This window comes from Sus scrofa, chromosome 17, assembly GCF_054392235.1.
Source record: "Sus scrofa isolate SSC_HxYL_T2T_F1_AM1 chromosome 17, Sscrofa_HxYL_maternal_Yorkshire_Landrace_v2.0, whole genome shotgun sequence".
NCBI classification, from domain to species: Eukaryota; Metazoa; Chordata; class Mammalia; order Artiodactyla; family Suidae; genus Sus; species Sus scrofa.
Genome location: NC_139399.1, coordinates 56,519,223 through 56,546,441, shown reverse-complemented (window position 1 = coordinate 56,546,441; position 27,219 = coordinate 56,519,223). Strand labels below are relative to the sequence as shown.

Below are 27,219 nucleotides of genomic sequence, written 5' to 3'. Positions count from 1 at the left end.
AACGAATCCGACTAGGAACCATGAGGTTGCGGGTTCAGTCCCTGCCCTTGCTCAGTGGGTTAACGATCTGGCGTTGCTGTGAGCTGTGGTGTAGGTTTTAGACGCGGCTTGGATCCCGTGTTGCTGTGGCTCTGGCGTAGGCCAGTGGCTACAGCTCCGATTCGACCCCTAGCCTGGGAACCTCCATATGCCGTGGGAGCGGCCCAAAGAAATAGCAAAAAGACAAAAAAAAAAAAAAAAAAAAAACAGATATACTTGCCCTAAGCCAAAAGTCATTATAAGAATAAATAAACCGGAGTTCCTGTCGTGGTACAGTGGTTAACAAATCTGACTAGGAACCATGAGGTTGCGGGTTCCATCCCTGGCCTTGTTCAGTGGGTTAACGATCCGGCCTTGCCAAGAGCTGTGGTGTAGGTTGCAGACGCAGCTTGGATCCCGAGTTGCTGTGGCTCTGGTGTAGGCTGGTGGCTATAGCTGCGATTCAGCCCCTAGCCTGGGAACCTCCATATGCCGAGGGAGTGGCCCAAGAAATGGCAAAAAGACCAAAAAAAAAAAAAAAAGAATAAATAAACTGACACTGTCCAATTGCGGCAAGATGTCATCAAGATCTCCCTGGCTATTACAGAGGGCGTTACTAAGTGTTGGGGCAGGGGGTGTTAAAGAGATACTGCCACTTAGCCAAGGCTCTCTCCATGGGGCAATGAAGAGTTAAAGAAAACTGACACAGGGAATAATGTTCCCCCATGAGATTAAATGCTATTTAAATACTGTCTAGTGGAACATAAAATGATCGTATTTACTCACGTGTTGAGAAATATTCCACCATCTAATTTGACGTCAACAACAGCTCCTTCCTCTCCTTTCCTCAGAGATTTGAAAACACATCCACACCAAAAACTTGTACACAAACATTTATAGCAGCATTATTCATAATAACCAAAAAGTGGAGACAACTCAAATGTCCATTAAGTGATGAATGGGTAAATAAAATGTGGTATATTCATACAACAGAATATGATTTGGCCATAAAAAGGGAGAAGTACCGATACATGCTACAACATGGATGAACCTTGTCAAAATCACACTAAGTGACACAGAAGCCAGACATAAAGGACCACATATTGTATGATTCCATTTATACAAAATGTCAAAAACAGGCAACTCTATAGAGACAGAAAGCAGAATAGTGGTTATGTATGGCTTTGGACGTTAGAGGGAAATTGGGAGTGACTGTCAATGGGTGTGGGGTTTCTTTTTAGGATGATGAAAAATTTCTAAAATCAGCTATAGAAATGATTGCACTGTTGACCTTTCACATTCAGTGGATGAATTGTATGCTATGTGAATTATATCCAAGTGAATTTGTTATTAAAATAATGAAAGCAGAATTGTCATGCCGCTTAACCCCCAGCAACAACTGCCTTGTCATTCAGTGTAGAATACTAAGTCCCTGCTCAGCCTTTCAAGACCCTGTGTCCTCTAGTCGCTGGCTGTCCTTCTGATCTCACCTCTGCACCCCAGTTCCTCAATGACTCTAAGCCACATGTTGCTTGCTCATGCCTATGAGCCTTTGCACTTGGCTTTTCCCTCCTCTTGGAATGCTTCCTTCATATACCCAGAGGATCCACTCTCTCACTGTCCTTGGGTCTCTGCTTAATGTAGGGTATTTGGTCACCTGATCATCCAGGGCTTCCCTGACCACCTTATCTGAAATGGGACTCCCACCCCATCACTCTCCATCTCCCTCTCCTGCTTCATTTTCCTCCTAGCACCTGTCATCTTCTCATCTTTATACTATAATACATTTTATCCATTTGTTTATTATTTGTCTCTTCCAACTCCACCACCCGCCCCCAGCACCTATCCAACCAAAGGTTAAGTTCCATGTAGGCAGAGATTTTAATTTTTTGGTCTTATTCATTATTGTATTCATAGCCTGGTATATAGCCACCATGCAGTCAATATTTATTGACTAAATGGAATGATGAAGGGTGTACACGGTTAGCCCCAAGTTTACTGACGAGGAAAACCAAATCTAGTATTCAGATATTAATTGACTGAACCTTGACAGAGCATCTGCCACATACCATGCCCAGGCCCTGGAGATGTTAAGTAGCAAAGTTTGGTAGAACTCAAGAGGGCTATGAGAAACTGGATTGAAGTCTCTAGACGTGAAGTGAGAGAAGCCAACTCAGATTTTACGTCAGGGAAATGATTCCACCAGAATCTAATAAAAGATGGATTCGATTTTAGGATTGTGAGAAGTTGGGAAGCAGGTATTCCAGAAGTGGCTCTCAACCCCTGCTGCATATCAGAATCTGCTGCGAGCTCTTAAAAATCCTGATGGTCAGGCCATATCCCAGACAATTAAAACAGCCTTTCTAGGGGCAGGGCCTGGGCATCAGCATTTTAAAGTTTCCCAGGTGATTGCAAGTGAAACTAGGGTTGAGAACCACTGCGTTACAGTGGTTAGAGGTGTGTAGGTGGCCCTTGTTATCTGATGGTACTAAGTGCTGGGAAACAGCTTCTTAAGTGAATACACTCAAATTGTTGACAACTCTCATAATCTTTGAGGGGATTGTGTGCTATTTTACTTTGTTTAATGTTTAGTATAAAAAGTCAAATTTCTAATGTTTAATAAACATATAATGAAACATATCTAATAAAACATCCACTGTGAGTCGTTACTATGTAGTGATTAGGCATGGGGACTCTGGAGCTAGACTTCAGGTATCTGAATCCCCCCTTAATAACTGTGTGTCCTTGGATGAGTAGTTAAGTTTTCTGTACCTCAGTTTCCTTCTTTGCAAAATGGGAATATATTAGGATCTACTTCATAAGGTCATTTTTGTTATTCAATGAACTAGATCATATAAAGCTCTTAGAACAGGCTCTGGCACAGAGTAAGCGCCCAGTGAATGTTGGCTGTTATTATCCATTAATAAATAAGAAAGAAAACCAACATTCCTTGAGCATTTGACATAGATCACCAATTTGATTAAATTCTCTTGTACAATATAAACTGCAATTATAATTTTTGGTAAAGCTGATCCTTTTGAATGGTTCAAGCACATTAAGCAGTAGACCAAAAGTACACAAATTCATCGTGGATGAAACTTGCGAATACTCTTACACTGAGCCCAGGTACAAAGGTGCTGACTCCTTGGAATTTACTTCATTTCTTGTTCATATTTTTTAAAAATTATAGTTTAAAAATTCAGAGAGAACAATAAAAATTATATAATCTGGACACCAGAGAGAAAATATACTGAAAAAATGAACAGAGCCTCAAGAATCCGTGGGATTGTAACAAATGGCCTAACATTTGTGTCATTGGAGCTCTGAAAAGAGAAGAAAAAGAGGAAGGAGCATCAGAGTATTCAAAGAAATAATGGCTGAAAACTTCTCAAATTTGGCAAAAGACTATACCTGCAGACTCGAGAAGCTGAGTTAATTTCAAACAAGATAACTAAAGAAAATATACACCAAGGCATATTATAGTCAAACTTCTGAAAACTGAAGACAAAGAAAAACAACATGAAAGCGGTGACAGAGAAATGACATCTTACCTGTAGAGGAAAAACAATTCAAATGATGATGGTGGATTTCTCACCAAAATTCATGAAGCCCAGAAAAAAGTGGTGTAACATTTTTCAAGTGTGGAAAGAAAAGAACTGTCAACTCAGACTCCTATATCCTGTGAATATAGGATATTAGGAATAAAAGGAAACTCATAGGAAATAAAAGGAATAAAATAAAAAATAAAAGGAAAAGACTGTCTCAAATGAAGAAAAGCTAAGAGAATTTATTGTCATTGTCAAAAAAAAAAAAAAAAGCTAGACAGGGAATCAGCAAGGATGTAAAAGAACTCAACAATACCAACAGCAGAATCTAGTTGACATTTATAGACCAGTCCACCCAGCAACAGCAGAATGCATATTCTTTCAGATGACTATGGAACATATAAAAAGATAGTTATGCTGGGTCATAATACAAACCTCAACAAAGATAAAAGAATTGAAATCATACAGGGTTATGGTTATGTAATCATAGTAAAATCAAATTAGAAATCAGTAAGAGATAGATAATAGGAAAATCTCCAAATACTTAGAAAGTAAACAGCTGATTTCTAACAATCTATGAATCAAAGAAGTCTCAAGGGAAAATAAAAAATACATTAAACTGAATGATAATTAAAATACACCATTTAAAATTTGTAGGACACAGCTAAACTACTGTGGGGGGGATTTTATCATTAAATGTATGCATTAGAAAAGAGGGAGGGAAAAAATCTCAAATCAATAATCTAAGCTCTCACCTTGATGTCCTAGAATAAGAAGAGTTAGAAGAAGGATAGAAAAAAGAAAGACCAGGAATCAATGAAATTGAAAAAAAAAATCTTCCGCAAATTGGTTTTTTTAATTCAATGAATTTTATTATAATTGTACAACCATCATCACAATCTAATTTTAGAACATTTCCTACCCAAACCCCTAGTCCATTCCTCCCCCGAACCTGTGCCCTTTGGTAACTATAAGTTTTTCAAAGTCTGTGAGTCTGTTTCTGTTTTGCAAATAAGTTCAAGAATTGGTTCTTTGAAAAGAGGATTAAATTTTAAAATCTCTAGTAAGACCTCAAAGAAAAATAGAGAAAAGATGTTAAGTTACCAAATGAATGAATCAGGAATGGATGATTGAATTAGGGATATCAGTATAGAAATTGCAGGCATCAAAAGGGAATGCTGTAAATTTCACAGCAGAAATTTGATAATTTAGATGAAGCAGAACAACTCCTCAAAAATACAAGCTACCACAATGAACTCAATGTGAAGTAGACAATTCAAATAGCCCTCTTAATTATTAAGAAAACTGAATTTAAAACCTTCCAAAAAAGAAATCTCCAGTCCCTATGGATTTACCCGGAACACTGCCAAACACTTGAAACAGGAATTAACACCAATTCCAGGCAATCTCTTGTAGAAAATGGAAGAGAAAGGAACAATTTCCAATTCATTTATGAGGCTAGTGTTATCCAGAAATGAAAACCAGGCAAAGGTAATTTAAAAAAGAAAATACTACAGACAACATCCCTCATGATTATAGATATAAATGTTCTTAATAAAATATTAGCAAATAGAATTTAACAAAACACAAAAATAATTATGCGTCATGACCAAGTGGCATATTCCCCAGAGATACAAGGCTGGCTCATTATTTGAACACCAGTCAATATAATCCATTACATTAATAGGCTAAAGAAGAAAAATCACTTAATCATTTCAATTGATGCCCCTTAAAAAACACTTAACAAAATTCAGTACCCATCCATGATAAAAACTCTCAGAAAAATAGAAATAGATGGGAACTTTCTCAATTTGATAAGGTACATTTACAAAACATCTCCAATAAACATTAAAGTTAATGGCGAAAGACTGAATGCTTTCTTCCTGAGACCGTGACCCACTAAGAATGTTCGTTCTCAAAACTCTTATTCGAGCATAATGTTTGAAGTTCTAGCCAGTACAGTAAGGTAGGAAAAGTAAATAAAAGACACATTGATCAGAAAGGAAGAAATAAACCAGTCCTTATTTGTAGATGACATGATTGTCTATGGAGAGATTTTGTCAAAATTTGACAAAATCCTCCTAGAACTAATAAATGAATTGAGCAAGATTGCAAGATATAAGATAAACATACAAAATTCAGCTTTATTTCTATATATTAGCAGTGAACGTATGCATATTGAAAAAACAGAATTCCATTTCATTGCTCAAAAATGCAATTCTTATATATAAATCTAACAAAACATGTACAGGACCTTTAGGTTGAAAACTATAAAATGTAGGAAGTTCACTGGTGACTTCATTGTTAAGGATCTGGCATTGTCACTGCTGTGGCTCAGGTCACTGCTCTGGGGCTAGTTCAATCCCTGGCTTGGGAACTTCTGAATGCCACAGGAGGCATGGCCAAAAAACAAACAAACAAAACTATAAAATGCTGATGAAAAAGAAAATCTAAACAAATGGAGAGACGAGTTCTCGTTGTGGCGCAGGGGAAATGAATCTGACTAGGAATCACGAGGTTTCAGGCTCGATCCCTGGCCTCGCTCAGTGGTTTAAGGATCCGGCATTGCTGTGAGCTCTTGTATAGGTTACAGACGCGGCTCAGATCAGGTGTTGCTGTGGCTCTGGTGTAGACCAGCAGCTGTAGCTCTGATTAGACCCCTAGCCTGGGAACCTCCATATGCCGCGGGAGCAGCCCTAAAAAGACAAAAAAAAAAAAAAAAAGGAGAGACACATCGTATTCATGGATTAGAAAAGCCAACAGAGTAAAGATATGTTACCTCCAAACTGACACACGGGTTTAATGCAATTCCTACCAAAATCCCAGCAAGAATTTTTGTAGGTATAGACAAGATTATTCTACAAAATTACATAGAATAGCTGAAACAGTTTTTAAAAAGAAGAATAAAGTAGGAGGAATCAGTCTCCCTAGTTTCAACACGTATATTTACAGTCATCAAGACATGTGGTATTGGAGTTCCTGTCGTGGCTCAGTGGTTAACAAATCTGACTAGGAACCATGAGGTTGCAGGTTTGATCCCTGGCCTTGCTCAGTGGGTTAAGGATCCAGTGTTGCCATGACCTGTGGTGTAGGTTGCAGACGCAGCTTGGACCCTGCATTGCTGTGGCTCTGGCGTAGGCCGGAGGCTACAGCTCCAATTAGACCCCTAGCCTGGGAACCTCCATATGCCGCGGGAGCAGCCCTAGAAAAGGCAAAAAGACAAAAAAAAAAAAAAAAGACATATGGTATTGGTAGAGGTATAGACAATTTGATCATTGGAAAAGAATAGAGAACCCAGAAATACACCAAATTGATTTTTTACAAAAGTGCAAAAACAATTCAATGGAATAAAGATTACTTTTTTTTTTTTAATGGCAACACCTGACATGGAAGTTCCTGGGCCAGGAATTAAATACAAGCTGCGGCTGGTACAACACCAGATCTTTTAACCCACTGTGCTGGTCAGAGGATCCAACCCTCACCTCCGCAGAGACCCGAACTGCTGCAGTCAGCTTCTTAACCCATTGTGCCTCAGCGGGAATGCCAGGGATTACTTTTTTAAAAAATTAATTAATTTATTTATTTTTGGTCTTTTTGGGGCCACACCGGGCATGTGGAGGTTCCCAGGCTAAGAGTCAAATCCAAGCTGTAGCTGCCAGCCTACACCACAGCTTAGGCAACACCAGATCTTTAACCCACCAAGCGAGGTCAGGGATTGAATCCACATCCTCATGGATACTAGTCGGGTTCTCACCACTGAGCTATGATGGGAACTCCAAAGATTACTTTTATAACAAATGATACTGCAACAATTGGTCAATGATGGGGGAATAAAAGGAGAAAGAAAAAAATCTCAATCTAAGCCTCGTACCTTATGTAAAAATTAACTCAATGTGCTGTTTCTCATCAGCAGTAGCTGAGGCGGTAGGTGGTTGCCAGCCATTTTGGTTTTCTTAAAATTGCTCACCACGTAGCCAGTCAGCAGCGAACACGTCTAGCTGAAACAATAACAAGCTGCCCAGCAACCTGCCGCAGTTACAGTATCTGATCAAGCTGGACCAGCCGGCCTAAATCAAGGAGTTTCTACAGCATATAATCCCTGCAAATCCAATGTGGAGGTTTTCAAGTTACAACCAAATAAACCCAGCAAAGAACTGGCAGAGCTGGTGATGTTTATGGCACAGATTGGTCACTGTTATCCAGAACATCGATGTAACTTTCCTCAAGAACTGAAAGATCTTCTCTCCTACAGCCACACTGCCCTGAATCCAGATCCCCAAATGATATTTTGCAAAGCTTTGATCTTATTGAGAAATAAGAATCTCATCAATCCATCAAGTTTGCTAGAACTCTTCTTTGAACTTCTGTGTTGCCATGATAAGCTCCTGCAAAACACTTTACTACTCATATTGTGACTGATAGCAAAAATACAAATGCAAAACACAACAACAATAAGGTGAATGTAGTATTACAGAATTTCATGTATACCATGTTACGAAACAGCAATGCACCTGCAGCCACGATATCTTTAGATGTGATGATTGAACTCTACAGAAGAAACATCTGGAATGATGCCAAAACTGTCAATGTGCTCACAACAGCATATTTCTCTGAGGTCAATGGTTGCTGCTTTAACATTTTTCTTGGAAAAGATGAAGAGGAGAAACAGGGCAGTGACTCAGAATCTGAGGATGACACACCAACAGCAAGAGACCTGCTAGTGCAGTATGCCATAGGGAAGGAAAGCTCCAAAAACAGGACAAAGTTGGAAAAGGCTGTGAAAGTGCTCTAGAAACAAAAGAAGAAGTTAAAAAACAGAAGTGTTCAACTTTTCAGCCATTCATTTGATTCCTGATCCCCAAGATTTTGCAGAAAAGCTGCTGAAGCAGCTAGAGAGCTCTAAGGAGAGGTTCTAAGTGAAGATGATGCTCTTGAACCTCACCTCCAGATTGGTAGGAATTCGCAAGCTTTTTCTCTTCAACTTCTACCCTTTTGTGTAGAGGCTTCTGCAGCCCCACCGAAGAGAAGTAACGAAGATCCTTCTGTTTGCTTCACAAGCACCTCATCACTTAGTACCCCCAGAGATCATCCAGTCATTGCTCATGACTGTGGCCAACAATATCGTTACCGACACGAACTCTGAGGAAGTCATGACAGTAGGAATCAATGCTATGAAAGAGATGACAGCTGGATGTCCTCTGGCTATGACTGAAGAACTTCTCCAAGACCTGGCTCAATATAAAACACATAAAGATAAGAATGTGATGATGTCTGCTAGAACTTTGATTCAGCTCTTCCCAACGCTGAATCCTCAGATGTTGCAGAAGAAATTCCAGGGTAAGCCTACAGAGGCATCCTTAGAAGCAAGACTGCAAGAATATGGAGAACTAGAGGCTAAAGATTACATTCAAGGAGCAAATATCCTGGGAGTTGAAAAAGAAGAAAATGCTGAAGAGGATGAAAATGGGTGGGAGAGTACCAGTCTCAGTAATGAAGCTGACTCCAACAGTGAGTGGGTCGACGGTGAGTGGCTTGACACGCACCATTCTTCCAGTGAAGAACAGAAATTTCCAAGAAGCTGAACAGCATGCCTTTAGAGGAGTGGAAAGCCAAAGCTGCAACTGTCAGCACCAGCCGAGTTTTAAGTCAGGAAGGCTTCTTTGAGAAAAGAACTCAACGCTGCCCCTGGGAAAGCCCAAAAGAGGAAGTACGTCCAAATAGACAGTGATGAGGAGCCCAGGGGTGAATTACTTTCTCTTTGGGCCATTGAACACCTTCATAAAAAGCCAAAGTCTGACAAGGAGACAAGACTAGCAACTGCAATGGCTGGAAAGACAGACCGAAAAGAATTTGTGAGGAAGAAGACCAAAATGAATCCATTTTCCAATTCCACAAATAAAAAGAAAAAACTGAAGAACTTTATGATGATGTGGTAGTCACTATGTCCGGTCCAGAAATAAGCGTTCTTTCCAAGAAAAGCAGCTGACACTACGAGGTACACTTTTGAATAAGAGAAAAAGAATGAAGTAACTTCCAAGGAAGTTTTCCATTCCAAGGAGAATGCTGAACTTGAGTCATTACTCTGAAAATTAGTAAATTAAGTGTTTATTGTAAATAATTAACTCATGGACTTAAATATAAAACATAAAACTATAAACTGTCAAACTTCTAAAAAAAAGTGTGAGAAAATCTTCAGGATCTAGGGCTATGCAAAGACTTGGACACCAAAAGCATGATCTAGAAAAAAGAAATTTTGATAAATTTGACTCCACCCAAATTACAAATATTTACTATGTGAAAGGACTGTCAAGAGGATGAAAAGCCAACCTATAGACTGGAAGAAAATTTTTGCAAATAACATATCTGACAAAGGACTGGCATCTAGAATATATAAAGTACTCTCAAAACTCAACATCAGAAAACAAACCGTCCAATTAGAAAATAGGCCAACAACAGGAAGAGGTAATTTCCCCCAATGAGAATATACTGATGGCAAATAAGCACATGAAAAGGTGTTAAATATTGTTAGCTATTAAGAAAATGCAAATTAAAGGCCCCAATGAGATATTTCTGTACACCTATCAGAATGGCTAAAATAAAAAATAGTGACAACCCCAGTGGTGACAAGGATGTGGAGAAACTGGATCATTTATACATTGCTAACAGAAATGTTGTAGTGCAAACACTTTGGAAAATCACTTGGTGGTGTCGTTAAAAACCAAGGAAGCAAATACTACACAACGCAGGGTTGTGCTCCTCTGCATTCCCCCTGGCTCCCACCTTCAGATAACTCAACCATCACAGAAGAAAAGAAGAAAAACAGTTATCAACAGCAGTAACTCCCAACAGAACTTTTGTCTAGTAGAGACCATTATTATCATCTCCCCACTTTGTGGATGAGAAAACTGAGGCTCAGAAGCCTTTGTCAAGGCCACACAGCTAGTATGTGGCAAGCCAGTATCTGAACCTAGTAACCTACTCGTAAGTGATTGTTAGCACGGCCCTTTTCACAGGTGAAGAAGGAAAAGCTAAGCCATTTGCTCCAGACCGCAGAGCTGGAAAGTCAGGTTTAAACCCCAGGCCACTCTGCCTCGGGGCTGGAGTCCAGCTCTCTGCCTTCAGGGCGAGAGTCCGATTCTTTAGTTCTTGTGTGTCTAACTTTTCCCAACGTTCCCGCACTTCTTTCGCCCCGTCCCAGGGGAGCGGGCGCACCACCCTTTTCTTCCCGGACGCATAGGGAGAGGGCGGGACCCCAAGCGCAGTCTCCTCCCTAGGCCCTCCCCCAGGCTATAAGCCGGAGCCGGGTCCAGGCGCTGACAGTCCCAGGCTGGCCTGCTCCACGGGGCGATCGCACAGATGGCGGCGCTGGCGACAATAGCCAAGAAGGTGTGGAGCGCGCGGCGGCTGCTGGTGCTGCTGTTCACGCCGCTCGCGCTGCTGCCGGTGGTCTTCGCCCTCCCGCCCAAGGTAACGCCTCCTCTGCCTGTGCGCCCGCACATTCCGCCCTCTGGGCGGGTCGCGCCACAGGCAGGACCCTCTCCGCCTCCGAGGTCCCAGTCTAGAGAGACTTCACCAGACCTCCCTCGACCCTCTCTCCTCGGACTGCTGTGAATACCCCTAACCTAACCTCAATCCCCCTTTCTCAGCTGCTCCTTGGAGCCTGGGTCCCACCTAGCCTTCTGCATCCTCTCACTTTTACAGCAATGATTTCTCCTTATTGAGCTACAACTATATGCTTGGCTCTGTGTTGCACATTTCCTTTGAAAATCACAAGGAACGCTTGATGAATGCTAAGCAGTGTGACCTGGGGCAAGTCACTTAACCTCTCTGAACTTCAGTTTACTAGTTTGTAAACATGGAGGAAATGATAATGCCAACCCACTGGGTTGTAGCGAATATTAAAGGAGGAAATATATGCAGATCTCTTAAAACTGAGCCTGGTACACAGTTAGTGCTTGAGAATACACTGGCTGGTCTTATTCTAGGCACCTTACATGATAGGGACAGCCAACATTTCATAAACGTTTCCTGGGGCTTACAAAGAGCAGTGCTAAACTTTGCCTTAGGTGCATCATTTTATTTAATCCAGATTGAAAGTACCCTTCAAATGGGGAGGATTATTTACCCCATCTTCCAGAGCAGAAAAGTGAGGCTCAGGGAGAAGGGACTTGCTGGAAACACAGCTGAGTGGGGAGTCAATCCGTGGTTTATCAGGATCCAGAATCTGAGCTGTTTCTAGACTCAAAGAAAGTAATCCCTAGATGATCAAAGGCTGCAGGCTGAGGTCAGGAGTGTCATGACAAAAATCACCACCAATGGGAGCGGGAAGGAGATGGTACTGCCGGTCCCTGTTGGGGTCCCTCACCTGTGCTCAGCCCAGCCGAGGCATCGTGGAAGGGCAACTCGTTAGACAAGGCTTCTACCTTCAGGAGTGGCTTCACTGTCCCTAAATGAGATCTTAAATGTTCGTAAAAACAAAAGCGAAGAGGGTATAATTTAGTGGCAGATTACCCAGCACCACCAGCAGAGAGCAAGGGAGCTGGAAGAAGTGTGCTAAAGGGCTGCCTGAAGGAAGGAGCCTTCCTTGGGCCCCAGGAGGGAAGAAGTAATACTAAGAAGATGGTGTCAAGGAGATGCAGGGCAAGTTCTTTGGTGTGGAGTTATCCGAAAAATTAGACTTTCTTGACATGCAAGAGAAAAACAGCAAATGCTGATAAAAGGATTATGTTGCTTAGTCAAAAACTAGCCCACCCTGGGCCACTTGCTGACTTGAGGACCTTGGACCGATCTTTCTTCTTTGGGTCTCACTTTCCTTGTCCATAAGATGAGGCAATTGCCATACTAGCTTCTGAGACGTGCTGTCAGGGGGTGAGTGAGGAAGTTGCCTCACTTTGTGAGGCATCACTGGTGGAAGGCTGGATGGGTCTGTGAGGTCCCAGGCGGAGCGCTGGGGAAGAAGTGATGAAACACAGAGGATCTCCTCCTCAGCAAGGGTTTCTGGAAGCTTCTCTCCGCTCTGCCTTTTAGAAAGATCTGTGAATCCAGGGGCAAGTCCAAGTGCTTTGGGGCCTGACGCATGTCTTATCCAAGAGGCTCTCTGTAAGAAAAAGCACAGAGATTTACAAATACAAAATTCAGTACAGGTCACTATGCTGTATAGGAGAAATTGATACAATGCTGAAAATCAACTGTACCCTAAATTTTTAAAAATTCAGTACAGGGCTTGGGAATGGCTCTGAAGCTTAAATTACATTAGCTTCACAGCAAATCTGTTTCCATATGAACCCCAATGTGCACAGGTAACAGTGAAAGCCCGTGACCTCCTCCGATGGTGGTAAGCCTGATAAGGTGTTTTATTGAGTGCTTAACTCTTATTATGTGCCAGGCACCACGCTAAGAGTTTCTCTGGCGTTGTCTTATAAAATGTCCACAGAGGAGTTCCCATCATGGCCCAGCGGAAATGAATCCAACTAGGAACCACGAGGTTGCGGATTTGATTCCTGGCCTTGTTCAGTGGGTTAAGGATCTGGCATTGCCATGAGCTGTGGTGTAAGTCGCAGACGCGGCTTGGATCTGGCGTTACTGTGGCTGTGGTGTAGGCCGGTGGCTACAGCTCCGATTCAACCCCTAGCCTGGGAACCTCCATACGCCACAAGTGTGGCCCAAAACAAAACAAAATAAAACTCATTTAGAAGTAAAATAAAATAAAATGTCCACATAACCAGGGAGGTTGTTGCTATTAGCATCCTTATAGAACAGGTGAGGAAATGGATGCTCAGCAAGGTTAGGTGACTTGCCTAAGGTCACACAGCCTGTACAAAGCCAGAATGCAGCTTCTGTACTTCTAATACTGCATTCTCTTTCTTTCCTTAGTTATAATTAAGGACCTCTTTTGTTTCCCCTGATGGGGACTCTTTGTGTGGCCCTAGATGTCACGGCCTTTTAAAGTGGCTGATAAGCCAGGGCCTCCTCCTAGGAGGCAGGTCTGGCTTCCTGGAGGATCTTAACCTCCTTCAAAATCTCTAGCATCACACTCAAAACCCTCTCCCCCATGTAATATTTATGTATAATTATCATTTCATATTTATTATATCATAGTTCTTATTAATAATTGACTTGTTTCTTAATGTACAGTGTGAATAAAAGCATCCCTAGAGAATATTAAGCAAAGTAGATGTTTTTATTGATCTGTGGCATACATTTAAAGCAAACAGAGTGAATGTGCTGTGTGCAAACGTATTTTCAAGACAGTTCTTGTCATCTTAACCAATTTTAATTCTATAATAACCTCTCCAAACTAAAGCTGGTCCTCTAAAAAACACTGTGCTTTCTGTGCAAATGTAGCTTCAAGGCAAGTGTCCTCAGTGTTCAGCCCCACCCCCAACATCAGATTGCTGCTTCTAAGCCTCTTCTCACCTAGTGATTCTGGACCTGCCCATGCAGGTCATAGTGTACACATGGGTTTCCCAAAACTTTTGCAAAGTTGCAGATATCAGATCAGGAAAGAAGTGTGAGATGCTCGGGCATTTGTCCTTTGCCTCCTATTGGGTCCTGGTTTTCCAGCTTGATAATGTCTCCAGGCCATTGCTACTCGGATGTTCTAGAAGTCTGTGTGAAAGAAAGGGTTGGTTCTCATGCACCTGTCCCCTGGCCACTGGTGAGCTGGTCTTCAGGGAGGCTGGAGTTAATCTGAAGGGTAGGGGTAGGGGGAGGAACAATTCTTACATTATGTCTTCCTGGCTTAGAAGGCTGTCAGCAGGGGTGAAAAGGAGTGGGATGCCCTTCTGGAATGCAGTAGCTGCAATTTCCAGGGCCACTGGGGATCACAGCCACACAGAGTGCTGGAGACTGAAGAACACTGCTGGAGGGACCACCTCAAAGTTTTCCAAGAATGGCCATCCTGGAAGTTGGATGTTAGAGGACTGGCCTGGGCCAGCTAGTGGGGACAGGATGAGACTGTTAACTCTGACTGGCAAATGAGCATCAGCCCCGGGTGTTTGCAGAGAAATCTTTCTCCTTGCCCGCCTTACACCCAACTGAAAACACCTGGCCAAGATGCGTTCTGAGAGTGGATGCTCACAGGTGACTCTAAGGATGCTCTGAGGAGGGGGAGTTCGGGGGAGGGGGTGCTCTGGGCAGGACTGCCATGGAGTGTTGTGCAGGAGACTTGGAGAGGCAAAATGAGACTAAACCAGTCTGCATGCCACGTGCCCAACCAGACAGCCTGGTGCAGTGCCAGATCCACCTGAGGAAGCGCCCTTTTCCCAGTTTGCACAAAGGTGTCAAGGCTGGCCATCAGCAGACTTGTTCTGGGGTGGTACATCTCTAAGGTCAGAGGCCCATGTTTTTTGTATTGGCCTGTTTCTTGAGTGGTGGAAGTTTAGGTGGGTGACCAGGAAAATGGTCATTTCATTCCCAGTTTCAAGTCTTTGGAATTAAAACACTGGATTCTCATTCCACACACTTGCTTTGTGACCTTGGGCAAGTCATTTGACTCCTCTGGGCCTCGGCTTCTTCATTTATAACATGCTCATAATATCACCTTCGTCCCTGGTTGTTATTGGAGCCCAATGAAATCGTATATTGTATACACTATAACTTCTTTTTGTTTGGTGCTCAGGGTATATTTTAACTCCCCCAGTTTGCAGATGAGGAACCTGAGACTCAGAAGTTAGACCGTGGAAAGAGCATGGGCCTGAGAGTTGGGAAGACCTGGGTTTGGGTCTTGGCTCTGAAACTATGAGATGGGGAGCTCAGTTTCCTCACGTGTGAGGTGGGGAGGACTCAGGTGCTCCTGGAGGGTGACTCTGAGACTCTGTGAGGAGAAGAACCAGAAACTGTCATGATCCGTGTCAAACGTGCTGGGCTTTTATAATAATGATGCCCGCTCAGAATGGTTCCCCTTTGCCCGACGCTCTTTTATAGGCCTTTCGCATTTTAGTTCATTTACCCCTCAAATCAGCCTTCAGAAGTAGAAATAAGAATTATCCCCATTTTTATGGACAAGGAAGGTGAGGCCCAGAGAAGGAAGTGAGTTGCTTGAGGCTTCTCAGTGAGCTGTGAGTGACAGGAAACTGAGCACCGCCGTCTCCCTCTTCTTGTCCAGTGATTCCCCTGTCTCAGGCTCCCAGTCATCAATGTTTTATTCCTTTTTTTTTTTTTTTATGTCTTTTGTCCTCTTAGGGCTGCATCCTTGGCATACGGAGGTTTCCAGGCTAGGGGTCTAATTGGAGCTGTTGCTGCCGGCCTACACCACAGCCACAGCAACGCCAGATCCTTAACCCACTGAGCGAGGCCAGGGATCAAACCCGCAACCTCATGGTTCCTAGTTGGATTGGTTTCTGCTCCGCCACGATGGGAGCTCCTCAATGTTTTATTCTTAATTTAGTCTCTGAAGCTGAACTTCTAGAGAAGGGGTAAAGGGAATCAGAGGTCAGGCTCCCTTATTTCTGCTCAGATTATGATAAGCCCTCAAGAAAGCATAAGAACGGCTAATATTTATTGATTACTTACTAGAGGTTCTGGCCCCCTCTCCCTCTGCACCAGCCACACTGGTGCTTCTTGGTGTTCTTTAAATATCCCAAGATTGCTCTCACCCCAGGGCCTTTGCACTTCTTGTTTCCTCTGTCCGAACTGCTTTTCCCCCAGATGTCTGCAAGCCTTGCTCCCTCACTTCATCCATCTGAGTTCAGAGGTAAACCTCCTCAAAGGCCTCCCCTGACCACCTTGTCCAACCTAGAAAAGGAAAGAGCCTTTACCCTCTCTCCCCTGCCTTGTCTTGCTTCATGGTTTTCATCACTGTTTGGCAATCTCTTATGTATTTAAGGAAAGGGCAAGTCAGGGTGAGCAGGCTTAGGATTGGCTAGTTCAAATAATTTCAGCGGGCTCTGGGGTCTAGAGACTGTCCCTAGTGTCTGTTACCGGGCCCTGGGGTGACTGAGGCAGGTAGATAGCGGCCTGGAGTGAGAGAGCTCAGTAAAGGAGGTGGTTGGGGTATGGGCTCTGGATTGGCTGGTTTTGAAAAGCACATGCAAGGGCTTCCTATCTCACATGTTTCCTATCTCCAGGAATTAGCTAGCTCTGGGAGGGGCTAAGCCTGCAGGGTTAGCAAAGTCCTAAGATGCCAGAGCATCAGATTCAGAATCTAGAAAACAGGGTTGTTACAATCCCCACACTCTTCTCTTCTTTCACTGTGGTTGAGCCACACAGGCCTTCTTTTGGTGCCTCGAACCTGCCAAGCTTGTTCCTGCCCCCAGGGCCTTTGCACATACTATTCTCTCTGCCTGGGATGCTCTTGCCACTGATTTTCCACAGCCGGATCCTTCCGGTCTTTCAGGTCTTAGCTTCAAAGCACCGCCTCTGAGGCGACCTCCTCGATTACCCCTTCTCAAGAACACGTGGCCTCCTTATCCCACAAAACACTCTTGAAAACAGCCTCCTCTTTTATTGCTTTGGGGCATTCATCCCAGTCTGGAATGATGTGTTCACCGTCTGCCTCCCCCACTAGGCTGTGAGTGATGTCAAGGCAAGGCCCACGTCTGCCTTACTCCTTGCGGCATCCCCAGTGCCTGCGACAGTGTCTGACACATAGTAGGTACTCAGTCAGTGTAAGTGAATGAGTGAATTTGCATTTGAACTCAGGGATCTCCGATTTCAGAAGATGTGTGCTTTCTAAAACCGCAGACTGCTGCTCATCAGTGTTTCCAGCCCACTGATTTTTTTCAGCTGGGAAGACTGAGGCCCAGAGGGGCCATGGAGGGACTCTCCAAGCCCCTCCCAGCCAGGTGGTCCCAGCACCCTCATTTGTGCCCCCTCCATGCTCTCCCGCCAGGTTTGACCTGTGGCCCACACAGACCCTTGGCCTCGGAACCGCTCCTCTGAGGCCCAGCCAACTTTCCACTTTCCCGGAGTTCCTGCCAGGTGTATAAACAGGCTGATGCGATTCTTGTGATGCGGTGGGGAGCAAGATCATGTTTCCTGACCCAACTTGGTAGGACAATGCCCTCTGGACTGATGAGCAGGATTTTCAGACACCCCCAGACCTCGAAGACACAAAGTCAGCACCTTAGCTGGGCTGGACCTGGCCAGGGCCTGGAACCAGTGACACAAGTGCTTGCTAGGTTGGACCTGGCCAGGCCTGGAACAAGTGACACAGGTGTGCCCCAGCCACTGTCTTCAGCTGTGATGCATCAGGGGAGATCGAGATGCACAAGGCCACACCATCTCGGGCAAGTCGTTTCCCTCCCCCAAGCCTCGATTTCCTTATCTGAAAACTGAGCGTAATGAAACCTGCCTTCTGGGAAAACTTGAAAGTGCCTGACACATAGTAGGAAATTGATAAAGAATTTCATCTGTTACTATTATCTGCAAAATAGTAGTACCAGGTTCTCAGCTCTGTCTACTTGTCTCTGAAATTCACAGGGGAAGGAGCCATCAATGAGAAGTAGCCTGTGCTGGGGGGACAGGGGAACTGATACACAGGACAGAAGAGTGACCCCCAGCTAGACAAAGACATTAGGAAAGGACAGCGGAGGCCAGCAGGCCCCTGCCGGCCAGCCCAGTGGTGCCCTACCAGTCCCTTTGGCTCTGCTCTCCTGCGGGGGTCCTCTCTCCATCTGAGCTGAGAGAGGGATTTGATTTCAGCCGTATTAAGCTCTCCTTCAGGAGCGTGCTGATCCCTGGGCGCCTGCAGGAAGTGAATTCAAGTTTGTTGATGTCCTGGGTCACATGCCTTATTCGTGCCCTCTCCCTTGTCCCCCCAAGAGGCCTCCTAAAGAGCCATAGCCAACACCTCTCTAGCATTTAGGAAGTGCTAGGCACGGCTCAAAGCACTCAGGATATGCTTTCTGGCTCATTTGTGCTCGCCCCGGCTCTGTGGCGCAGGGGTTGTTATTATCCACACTCACAGATGAGGCAACAGGCACAGGGTGAGCTCCCACAGCTTGGAAATGGCAGAGCTGGGATTCAGACTCTGGCATTCTAGCTCCAGAGCCTGTGCTCTTAGCCGCCGCATGACGAAAGGTGATAGATCCATTTTACAGATGAGAAGGCTGGCTCAGAGAGGTAAGGACACCTGCCCAGTACCTCACAGCCTTTGAATGAGTAGTGAGGCTGGCATTCCAGCCTAGGTCTGCCGCTTGACAGCCCACACCCCTTCATGGTTCAGAGGAGGCAAGGGGGAAGGGAGTGATCGTGCTGGGTGGTGTGGGGGACATTAAGAACAACTTCCCAAAGGAGAGACGGGTCATTCTGACACTGGAGTAGGAATTTGGAGGTCTTGGGATTCTGAAGATAGGAGCTGTCATGGCTGGTCAAACATCGTGGGTAGGAACATGAGTTTGGGTGCTTGAGTACAAATTCTGGCTTTTTACTATGCTGCGTGACCTTGGGCCAGTTAGTCAACTTCTCTGGGCTCCGTTTCCTCATCTGTGAATGGGTGTGATAATAATCACTGATGCTTGTAAAGGGCTCAACAAATGTTGGCTGCCTTCATGGACAAATCGCTTCTTGTGTTCTAGGCTCTGGGAAATCCTTAGAATCAGAGGTCTCAAGTGTTTTGCTCCCCAGGAGACATTTGGCAATGCCTGGAGATATTTCTGATTGTCACAACTCAAGGGAGGTGCTACTGGCATATGGGGATGATGCTAACCATCCTGCAATGCACAGGGTGGCCCCCACAGCAAAGAATTCACAGGCCCCAAATGTCAGTGGTACTGAGGTTGGGAAGCCCTGCTCTAAAAGCATTCGTTTGATCCCCCAGCAGGTGTGTGAGGCAGGCGTGGTCAAGTCACATTTTCTGTCAGGGACCCTGAGGCCCAGAGAGGGGAAGCGCTTGCCTGTGGCCTCACAGCCTGGCCACAGAAGACCTCCCAGGGTGCAGGGGGTGTGGAAATGGAGGGCATTCCAGGCAAGATACCCCCCCCCCCCGCCGCCACGCGCCCCATCGCCTGCGGCCCCCATCCCAACTCTGGGCTCTGCTGAGCTGACGCATCCCCTCTGCCCTCTGGGCTCTTAGCAGGCACGGACAGCCTTCCTTCCCTTGGTTGGAAGAAACAACAAGAGAGGCCCTTGTTTGCTGCCACCCACAGCCCTGATTGTCCCTCCCCATTTCACATGCCACTCGCACCTTTCTCTCATGACAAGCCATTTTGCCGGCTGGCTCGGGAGGCCTGGAGGAGGGGGGAGAAGGAAGGAAGGGTCATCCTGCTCCTTTTAGCGTCCCCTGCCCATGACTGGCCCCCTTGGATTTCTCTGGAAAGGGCTGGGACGCAGCAAAACACATGATGCCCCGGCAGGGCATTTTACAGCAGAGCCCCTAAAACCTGAAATGTAGGACAGGGTCATTTTGAGCCCTGGGGATGTGGTTGCTGTGCCTACATGTGGGACAAGAACATGGGGTGTCAGGCCCGGGGGAGCCCAGCAGGGCCTGATGCAGTGCCCTGCCCGTGGCCCAGCTCCCAGCTCTTGGTGGGGACACTGAGGCTGTCCCGAGAGGCCCTTCTCTACCCGCACCAAACTGGCCATCAGTCCAGGAGACTGGCTCCCTTTCCTGTTCCTGATCTGGTTCTTCTGTGGGATATTAACTTCTTCCAGACCTCGGCTTTCCTCCTCTGGATAGGGGTCCACCTGGAACCACTGGACTGCTTTGTCCCCAAGGATCACTTTCTGAGAAGAGGGGGCAACATCATGAGAGTATGAGCTCTAGCGCAAGATTTCCTGGACTCCAGGCTGTGTGACCTTGGGCAAGTTCCTTGGCCTCTTTGTGCCTTAGTTTCCTTCTCTGTAAAATGAGGACCCTAAGAGGACCTACTTCAGAGGGGTGTTATGGAGATTGGTTCTCTTACCTAAATACTCTGGGCTCCATGTAGTCATAAGAGGTTCTGGGTAGGTGTCTGCTGTTACTGTGGTTATTAGCATTAGTAGTATTGTTATGTGCATTACGAATGAGCCTGTGGATCCAGGCGTCTGGAAGGGCTTTCCAGGGGATGAGACTTGCTTCTGCATCCTCCTGGCCTCTTCCCTTTACTCTCTGTGTAGGTTCTTGGGTTCTCTAAGCCTCCATTTCCTCTTCTGTAAAATGGACTCAATCTCATCTCCTAGGAGCTGCTGGGAAGATTAAATGAGATAGCGCTTATTCAGAGAAAAATCCCAGCGAAAGTTCCCTTGCCATTCTTATTCTCGGCCTGAAGCCTAGACTCCCAGAGGCCTGGAAAGTGAGGGATTGTAGGTAGTAGAGGGTCACTGTCTAGAGGGGCTTGGCCTGACTCCTCAGCAGCAGAGGTCAGCTTTCCCATCACCCATTTCATCAGCACCCAGGATGCCTGGGGCAGGGCCAGCTGGACCAGAGCAGAGGTGAGATGGTGCTAAACGGTAGGGAATTGAAAATGTCAGGGGCAGGGACGACCTCTGTGCCAGAAAGAAGTTAGGCTCAGCAGTGGGCACACAGGACGTGGCCTCAGATGATCTAGGATGTATCCCGGCCAAGAACTTGCTCTGTGGGTGGGACAGGCACTTCCTCTGCCAGCCTCAGTTTCCTCATCTTCTCATGCACATGCTTGCCTCATGGGGCTGGGGGAGGAGTCAGGGAAACCAAGCACTTTACAAACAGTGAAGTACCCTGCCAGCAGTAAAGCACAATAGAGATCCTGCCTGCCTTGCTCACCAGTGTACCCCCAGCCCTTGGCAAACAGGGTGCTTAATAGATATGTCCAAAATAAATATGATATTAAAAAAGCAAACAGATATGTAGGTAAGATCTATAGTATGCAGATGATGACAAGAGCTGCGGAAAATAAAATCAGAGAAGGCAGAGAGCTGGGAATGGGAGTTAGGGCAATTTTAGAGTCAAGAAGATGGTGAGAAAGGAACATTTGAACAAATACCTGAAGGAGATGCCACTGGAATAAAGACTTGAAGGAGGTGAAGGAACCACCCCTGAGCAAATATATAGGGAACAGCAAGTGCAAAGGTCCTGAGGTGGGAGCATGGCAAGTGTTCCAGAAATATCAAATGGTCCTCCTGGGTCCTCATGACAGCCCTTCCAGGAGACTGGTCTCTGACCCCCTGATCACAGAGAAGTGAAGTCGAAGAGCTTAGATGGGATTTAAAGAGAGATTCCACCCCAGTGCCTTCAGACTGGATTTCACTTTGAGCAGAGAAAAGCCTCCTGTTCATACAGGCCTCCAAAGTGTAGGACAGGCTGTCCGGAGCAACTAGAGGGCCCTTTGGACACATGGGGACACTGAGGCCCAGAGAGAGGAAGAAGCTGCCCAAGGTCACACAGTCAGCTGGTCTGTTTCGGGGAAGAACTTGTTCTCTCCTCCTTGAGCTGAGCTGCCTCCCTGCCCCTGCCTGCCTGTCTGACTCATGAATGATAATGAGGCCTGGGCAGCAGTGGGGTGCGAGCTGCTCCAGGAATGCTTTTTTTGTTTGTTTGTTTTTTGTTTTTTGTCTTTTTGCCATTTCTAGGGCCACTCCTGTGGCATATGGAGGTTCCCAGGCTAGGGGTCCAATCGGAGCTGTAGCCACTGACCTACGCCAAAGCCACGGCAACGCGGGATCTGAGCCGTGTCTGCGACCTACACCACAGCTCATGGCAATGCCAGATCCTTAACCCACTGAGCAAGGCCAGGGATCGAACCTGCAACCTCATGGTTCCTAGTCGGATTCGTTAACCACTGTGCCGCGACAGGAACTCCTCCAGAACACTTTTAACGCCTGGCTCCAAGATCTTAAACTTGTGACAACATCTGCTAATAAGTCTCAGGCTCTAACACAGTCCATTCCAGAAGAAGGGGTAGGAGGATAGGGTGGCTGGCCTCAGAGGTCCCCAGGGTAAGTCACCCCTCCACTTTCTCCTCTTTCCCCCATTGCATCTTGGGCCTAATGGACACAAGTGGCTCCTGACTGCTTTCTCAGATTGGGTTCAGGTTTAGGACGGGGCAGGAGGGAGCCCTGGCTGGACATCAGAGACCAGACCTCTGTTGCAGCTGTTTCCCTTTGGGTGCCCGGGCTAGTTTCAGGCTTAACCCTCCATGCCTGAGTCTCCTCCTCCAGAGGGTGGGCACTCTGAGATCAGCTGGACTTATCTTGGAGACTGAACAGACCCAGAGGGGATGTGAAAGGGCCTGTAAAGTGCTTTTCTGTTGAATATTTGCCCTTCCGTTTCCTTTAAAAGAAACTACCAGACAGGAGCAAAAGTCACACCAAGTGTAAAGGGCTGAGCCCAGCACCTGCATGTAGTGAGTCTGAGTAAATGCTGGCGGTTACCATCACTGTTACTGTCCTCACTGAGCCCAGGACTAGGGCCCAGGGGATCGGGACCAGGGCCCTGGGCTCAGACCACATGGTGAAATATGGCTTCATCCCTTACTAGAGATGCACATGTGGATGAAGAAGTTGCTACACCTCTCTGTGCCCCACTTTTCTCATTTCCAAACAGGGTTGTGTGATGAGCAGTTGAGCTAATGCATGTCAAGGGCAAGACTTGGTGCCTGGCCAGAGTAAGCCCTCAATGAACAGTGGCTTTATTATTCTCATCTGCCATTCACACTGAGGCAGTGCGAACCTGGGCCAGTCGCACGTAAACTGGGGACAGCAGTCATAGCTGCCTCTTGGGCCCTGCGAAGAGTTGAATGAGGGAATGCGTAGGCTCCTGGCCTGGCACATGCTCAGTGCAGGCCACCGTCTCCAGTAGCAGTGCTGCTGCTGGAAGGCCACAAGGGACCGTTGCTCAGGAGATGGTGGAGAGAGATGCTGGTGGCATTGCAGGGCTTCCAGAGAATGGCCACTTCCACCCGTGTTCCCTTTGATCTCCCTCCCCGCTCTCTCAGGATGACATAAAACACACCCTGATTTATGGATGAAGACGGAAAGGCTCAAAAAGACCACTGGTCAGCCCAGAGTTGTAGGTAGGAGACCAGGATGTGCACTCAGGACTCTGACTCCTAGTGTCCTTGTCACCTCAGGCCTCAGCGGGTCTTACTTAACTCCCTCTTTTCAAGAGGAAGCTTGTGCCTTGGTGCCCCTTGGCCTCAGTAGAGAGGAATTCTCCCAGGTTGTCTTTCCTTGCTGGCTCCTTTGCCTGGGCTGCTGCGTGTGCTCCAGACTTCTTTCCCTTCAGGGTCAATATCTGTGTACTACCAGCATCATTGCCTTCATCCTCACGCGACCAGCTCGAAGAGCCTCAGGGATCATTGAGGTGCTACTTCTAACACAAGGAGGACAAGAAGCACAAAAGTAACAGACTCTGGGGCCTTCCTGTTGTGGAACAGCAGAAACAAATCCAACTAGTATCATGAGGATGCGGATTCAATCCCTGGCCTCGCTCAGTGGGTCAGGGATCCAGTATTGCTGTGAGCTGTGGTGTAGGTCGAAGATGCGGCTCAGACCCCGCGTTGCTGTGACTGTGGTGTAGGCCGGCAGCTGTAGCTCTGACTCAGCCCCTAGCCTGGAAAATTCCATATGCTATGGGTGCGGCCCTAAAAAGCAAAAAAAAAAAAAAAAAAGTGCGGGTGGGGGGAGTAACAGACTCTGTCAGTAGGAGGTACCATTCTATATATTACTTACTCTGCCATGCGTTACTCCCAACCCTCAACCTACATTAACTTTATTTAATCTTCATAGAGCAATAACTCTATGAGATTGAAATTCTTAATATCATTATCATCATCCACATTTTACAGATGAGGAAACTGAGGCACGGAGTTAAGTCACTTGTTCTAGCAAGCAATAGAGGTAGCATTCGAACCCAGGCACTCTGACTCATAGGCTGCTCGGCTTCTTAGCATCAGGTCCTGATTTCAGCCCTCGTCTCCTAGCTCTCTGTCCACTGCTCTCTCTACTGATCCCAATGACTCCTGCTTCTCAGGAGATCTGATCCTGCCCAAGGCCACTTGTAACAGTTCTGGATGCCTGAGTTGCCGTGTTTCAAGCCCTGAGAGGCTCCATGGGTTTTGACATTGTGTGGACCCAGCCTGGGGGTGATGAGGGGACACTGAGAGGTTTACAGCATGGCTTTGGGCTTTCTAAAGTTCAATGCTCAGGGCTTCCCACAGCCCTGGCCCTGGACCCTCCTGAGGAATGGGCCTCTAGTGGGTAGCAGGAGGACACCCCTGTGGGCAGCTGGCCCTGGTCCTGCTCCCCAAAGGGCCTGGCATGGAGCCTCTGGTGCCTGTTGAGAGCCTGGTCATAGCCCAGTGCTTTCACAGAAATGCCCACTGCAAGGGAGTATGGGGCACAGGAGGGAGGGGCGGTGGACGTGGTCCCTGGAAAGTTCCTGCCCCGGGATCAAACACACCACATTTTTCTTTTCCTAAGAAAGGGGGGCTGGTTTGGGGGAAATGGGGGAAGGCTGCCTGGAAATCATTCCCCAGCTCAAAAATTAACCACCTGACATAGCATTTTCTTCTTTCTCCACTGTCACCTCTGTGTGTTCTGCCTGCAGGCTTTAATCCCTGTGGTTATGGATTGGCTGAGCCCAAGAAGCTGAGATTTCTTTGGCAAGGGGATTATAAGGCTTCCTGTAAGAAATGTCTGGGTTGGGTTGGCATGAATCAGGCTGGTCAAGGGACTGTGGGGGGGCCCCCTGCCCAATTCTTGCTCCCAGCCAGGGCCAGGTCGAGGGTGAACCAGGCAAAGCACCCAGGGAGCAAAGTTTAAGGAGGCATCCACTGTCAGGGTCATGCACCTGCCTCACCCTGATCCCAGCCCAGCTCTCAGCTCCTGCTGCCTGATGGACCTCAGGGAGCAATGGCCTTTCCATGAAACAAGATGAAACACATTCTTGCCTCTGACTCGCTGTGTGACCTCAGGCAAGCTGCTTTCCTTTTCTGGGCAATCACTGTATCAGGGATTAAATTGGACCAAAGTTTCTCAATTGACCCTATTGGGAACAAATAATTTTCTGTTGCAGGGCTGTCCTGGGCACTGCAGGATGTTTAGCAGCATCTCTGTCCTCTATCCACTAAATGCCACTAGCATCATCCCCTCTGATCACCCAAAAATGTCCCCATTGTCCCCTGGAGGTCAAAATCATCCCCTGTTGAGAACCACTAGATTAAGTAATCTCAGGTTCATTCTGGCTCTGATCTTTTAAGATTTACTTAAAGATTTAAGACAGTATATTTGAAGCTCAGCTTTAAGAAATTAAACCTATATTTTTAAGAATAAAGTAACAATATGTAATTATGAATAATTAATAGAAGACACTAATAGCTCACATTTATTGAACATTCCTCATGTATCCATCACTGGGTCAGAGGTTATTTTACGTGAGGGAAATCGCTCTCCAAGGTAGTACGTTTACCGTGAACCCACAACATACAAGGAAACCGAAAGTGAGGGCAGTTAAATAACTGGCTCACACAGCTACTAGAGTGTGAAAGGACTGCATTTAGGATTCAGGCTCATCTGATTCCAAAGCCCATACTGTTCCTACTGTGCATGTTTATCGTAGGAAGGTTAGAAAATACAGATGAGCCAAAGGAAATACGATACTTTCTGATGACCAGGTTCTTAGGTGGAGGTCACTTCTGGTTTAAGTGGATGGAATCCAGATGTTTCTATTCCATTCACCCTTCTGAAGCAGACTTTCTGAAAAGTCTGGAAACAGTAACAAAAAGCAACAAAGAGAGAAGAGGAAAAAATGCCATCGCTGATGAGAGAAGGGCAGAACACAGTCCTACCTCTGGTTTGTAAATAAGAGCTGAATTGCAGCGGGGAACCCAGAGTGGCACATGCTTCTTTCTGCACCTCCTTGGCAAGAGGCAGACTTCTCCTGAGGTATTCTTCAACTCTCTGAGCCCTTCCTCACTCAAGCAAAGCCTGAAGTACGCACAGCAGAAGGGAGAATCCCTGAGATGTGTGTGACAGTTCAGAGGTCAGATGAACTGGATAAAGAGGCTCGAAGACCCTTGGCAAGAAGCAGGATGTTAAAGTGCCAGGTGGAAGGGAAATGATGGTTAACGATCAGCCATGTGGTTCTAAGGGTTTCAGTTTTCTCTCTCAGTGAGTCAGAGAGAATTACTCAAGGAGATGCTGGGGAATGGTGACATTCTTGGGTCTTCACATTTTATCTCCACACTAAGTCTGTTGTTTAGAGTAGAGATATATTTTAGGTGCTGGGGAGGGAGGGTTCTGAGATAATTCACAGGGCACTGCCTAGACACCTGCTGCCCCAGCTTCCTCCCAGCCCCTCTCCCCACCCTTTCCTTTAACGAAGAACTGTGGTAAGTCGCCAGCATGGGACCAGCAAAAAGATGGTGAGAAATAAGAAGAAAGGGAAAGAAAACAAAAGAAGACAAGTGAAAAGTAAACAAAGCATAAGTACCAGAAGAGTTCTGTTACAAAGTAGGAGAAACTACTGAACAGACATTTCTCTGTGAAATACACAAAAAAATTAAAGAAATGATGGTCTTCCTAAAAAAAAAATCTCAAGAAATAAAAGCGTCAAAGAAGAGATGATAAAAAGTAGACAGAGATGAAAAAAAGCAGTGTTCTGGAAGTGGGTGGAAAAGAAAAGTAAAGCTGCTCTATTATAAAAAGCTCTGTAGAAACAAACTGGAAGACATTAAAAACATAAGCTGCGTAAGAGACATGTTATACAGGCTAAAGAAGATGCAACAAAATGAAGTGGGAAAGAAAGAGTAAGAGAGGA

The 27,219-nt window shown here is 45.9% G+C and overlaps 2 protein-coding genes, 1 long non-coding RNA gene and 1 pseudogene across 21 annotated transcripts in view; 3 read left to right on the top strand and 1 right to left on the bottom strand.

Moving 5' to 3' along the window:
* SLC13A3 (solute carrier family 13 member 3) overlaps positions 1-27,219 on the top strand; it is a 134,931-nt gene that overhangs the window by 48,487 nt on the left and 59,225 nt on the right. For 11 of the 19 annotated variants that reach the window (XR_014832486.1, XM_085004106.1, XM_085004102.1 and 8 more), the window contains exon 1: positions 10,882-11,030. The exons of the other annotated variants lie outside the window; for them this stretch is intronic. Coding sequence is in view for 6 of the 11 variants with exons in the window: in XM_085004106.1 (XP_084860232.1) it covers positions 10,920-11,030 (111 nt within the window). In the remaining 5 variants the exon portion in view is untranslated. Of the gene's footprint in view, positions 1-10,881; positions 11,031-27,219 lie in introns of those variants that run through there. 19 annotated transcript variants of the gene reach the window in all.
* Positions 1-27,219, top strand: part of TP53RK (TP53 regulating kinase) — a 49,870-nt gene that overhangs the window by 15,142 nt on the left and 7,509 nt on the right. The window lies entirely within an intron of this gene.
* On the top strand, positions 2,705-9,739 carry LOC100520157 (protein SDA1 homolog pseudogene; annotated as a pseudogene).
* Positions 11,620-26,488, bottom strand: LOC146395340 (uncharacterized). The gene is made up of 2 exons (XR_014832501.1): positions 26,249-26,488; positions 11,620-12,660 (listed from the first exon to the last, which is right to left on the bottom strand). It is a non-coding gene; the product is annotated as an uncharacterized LOC146395340 (long non-coding RNA).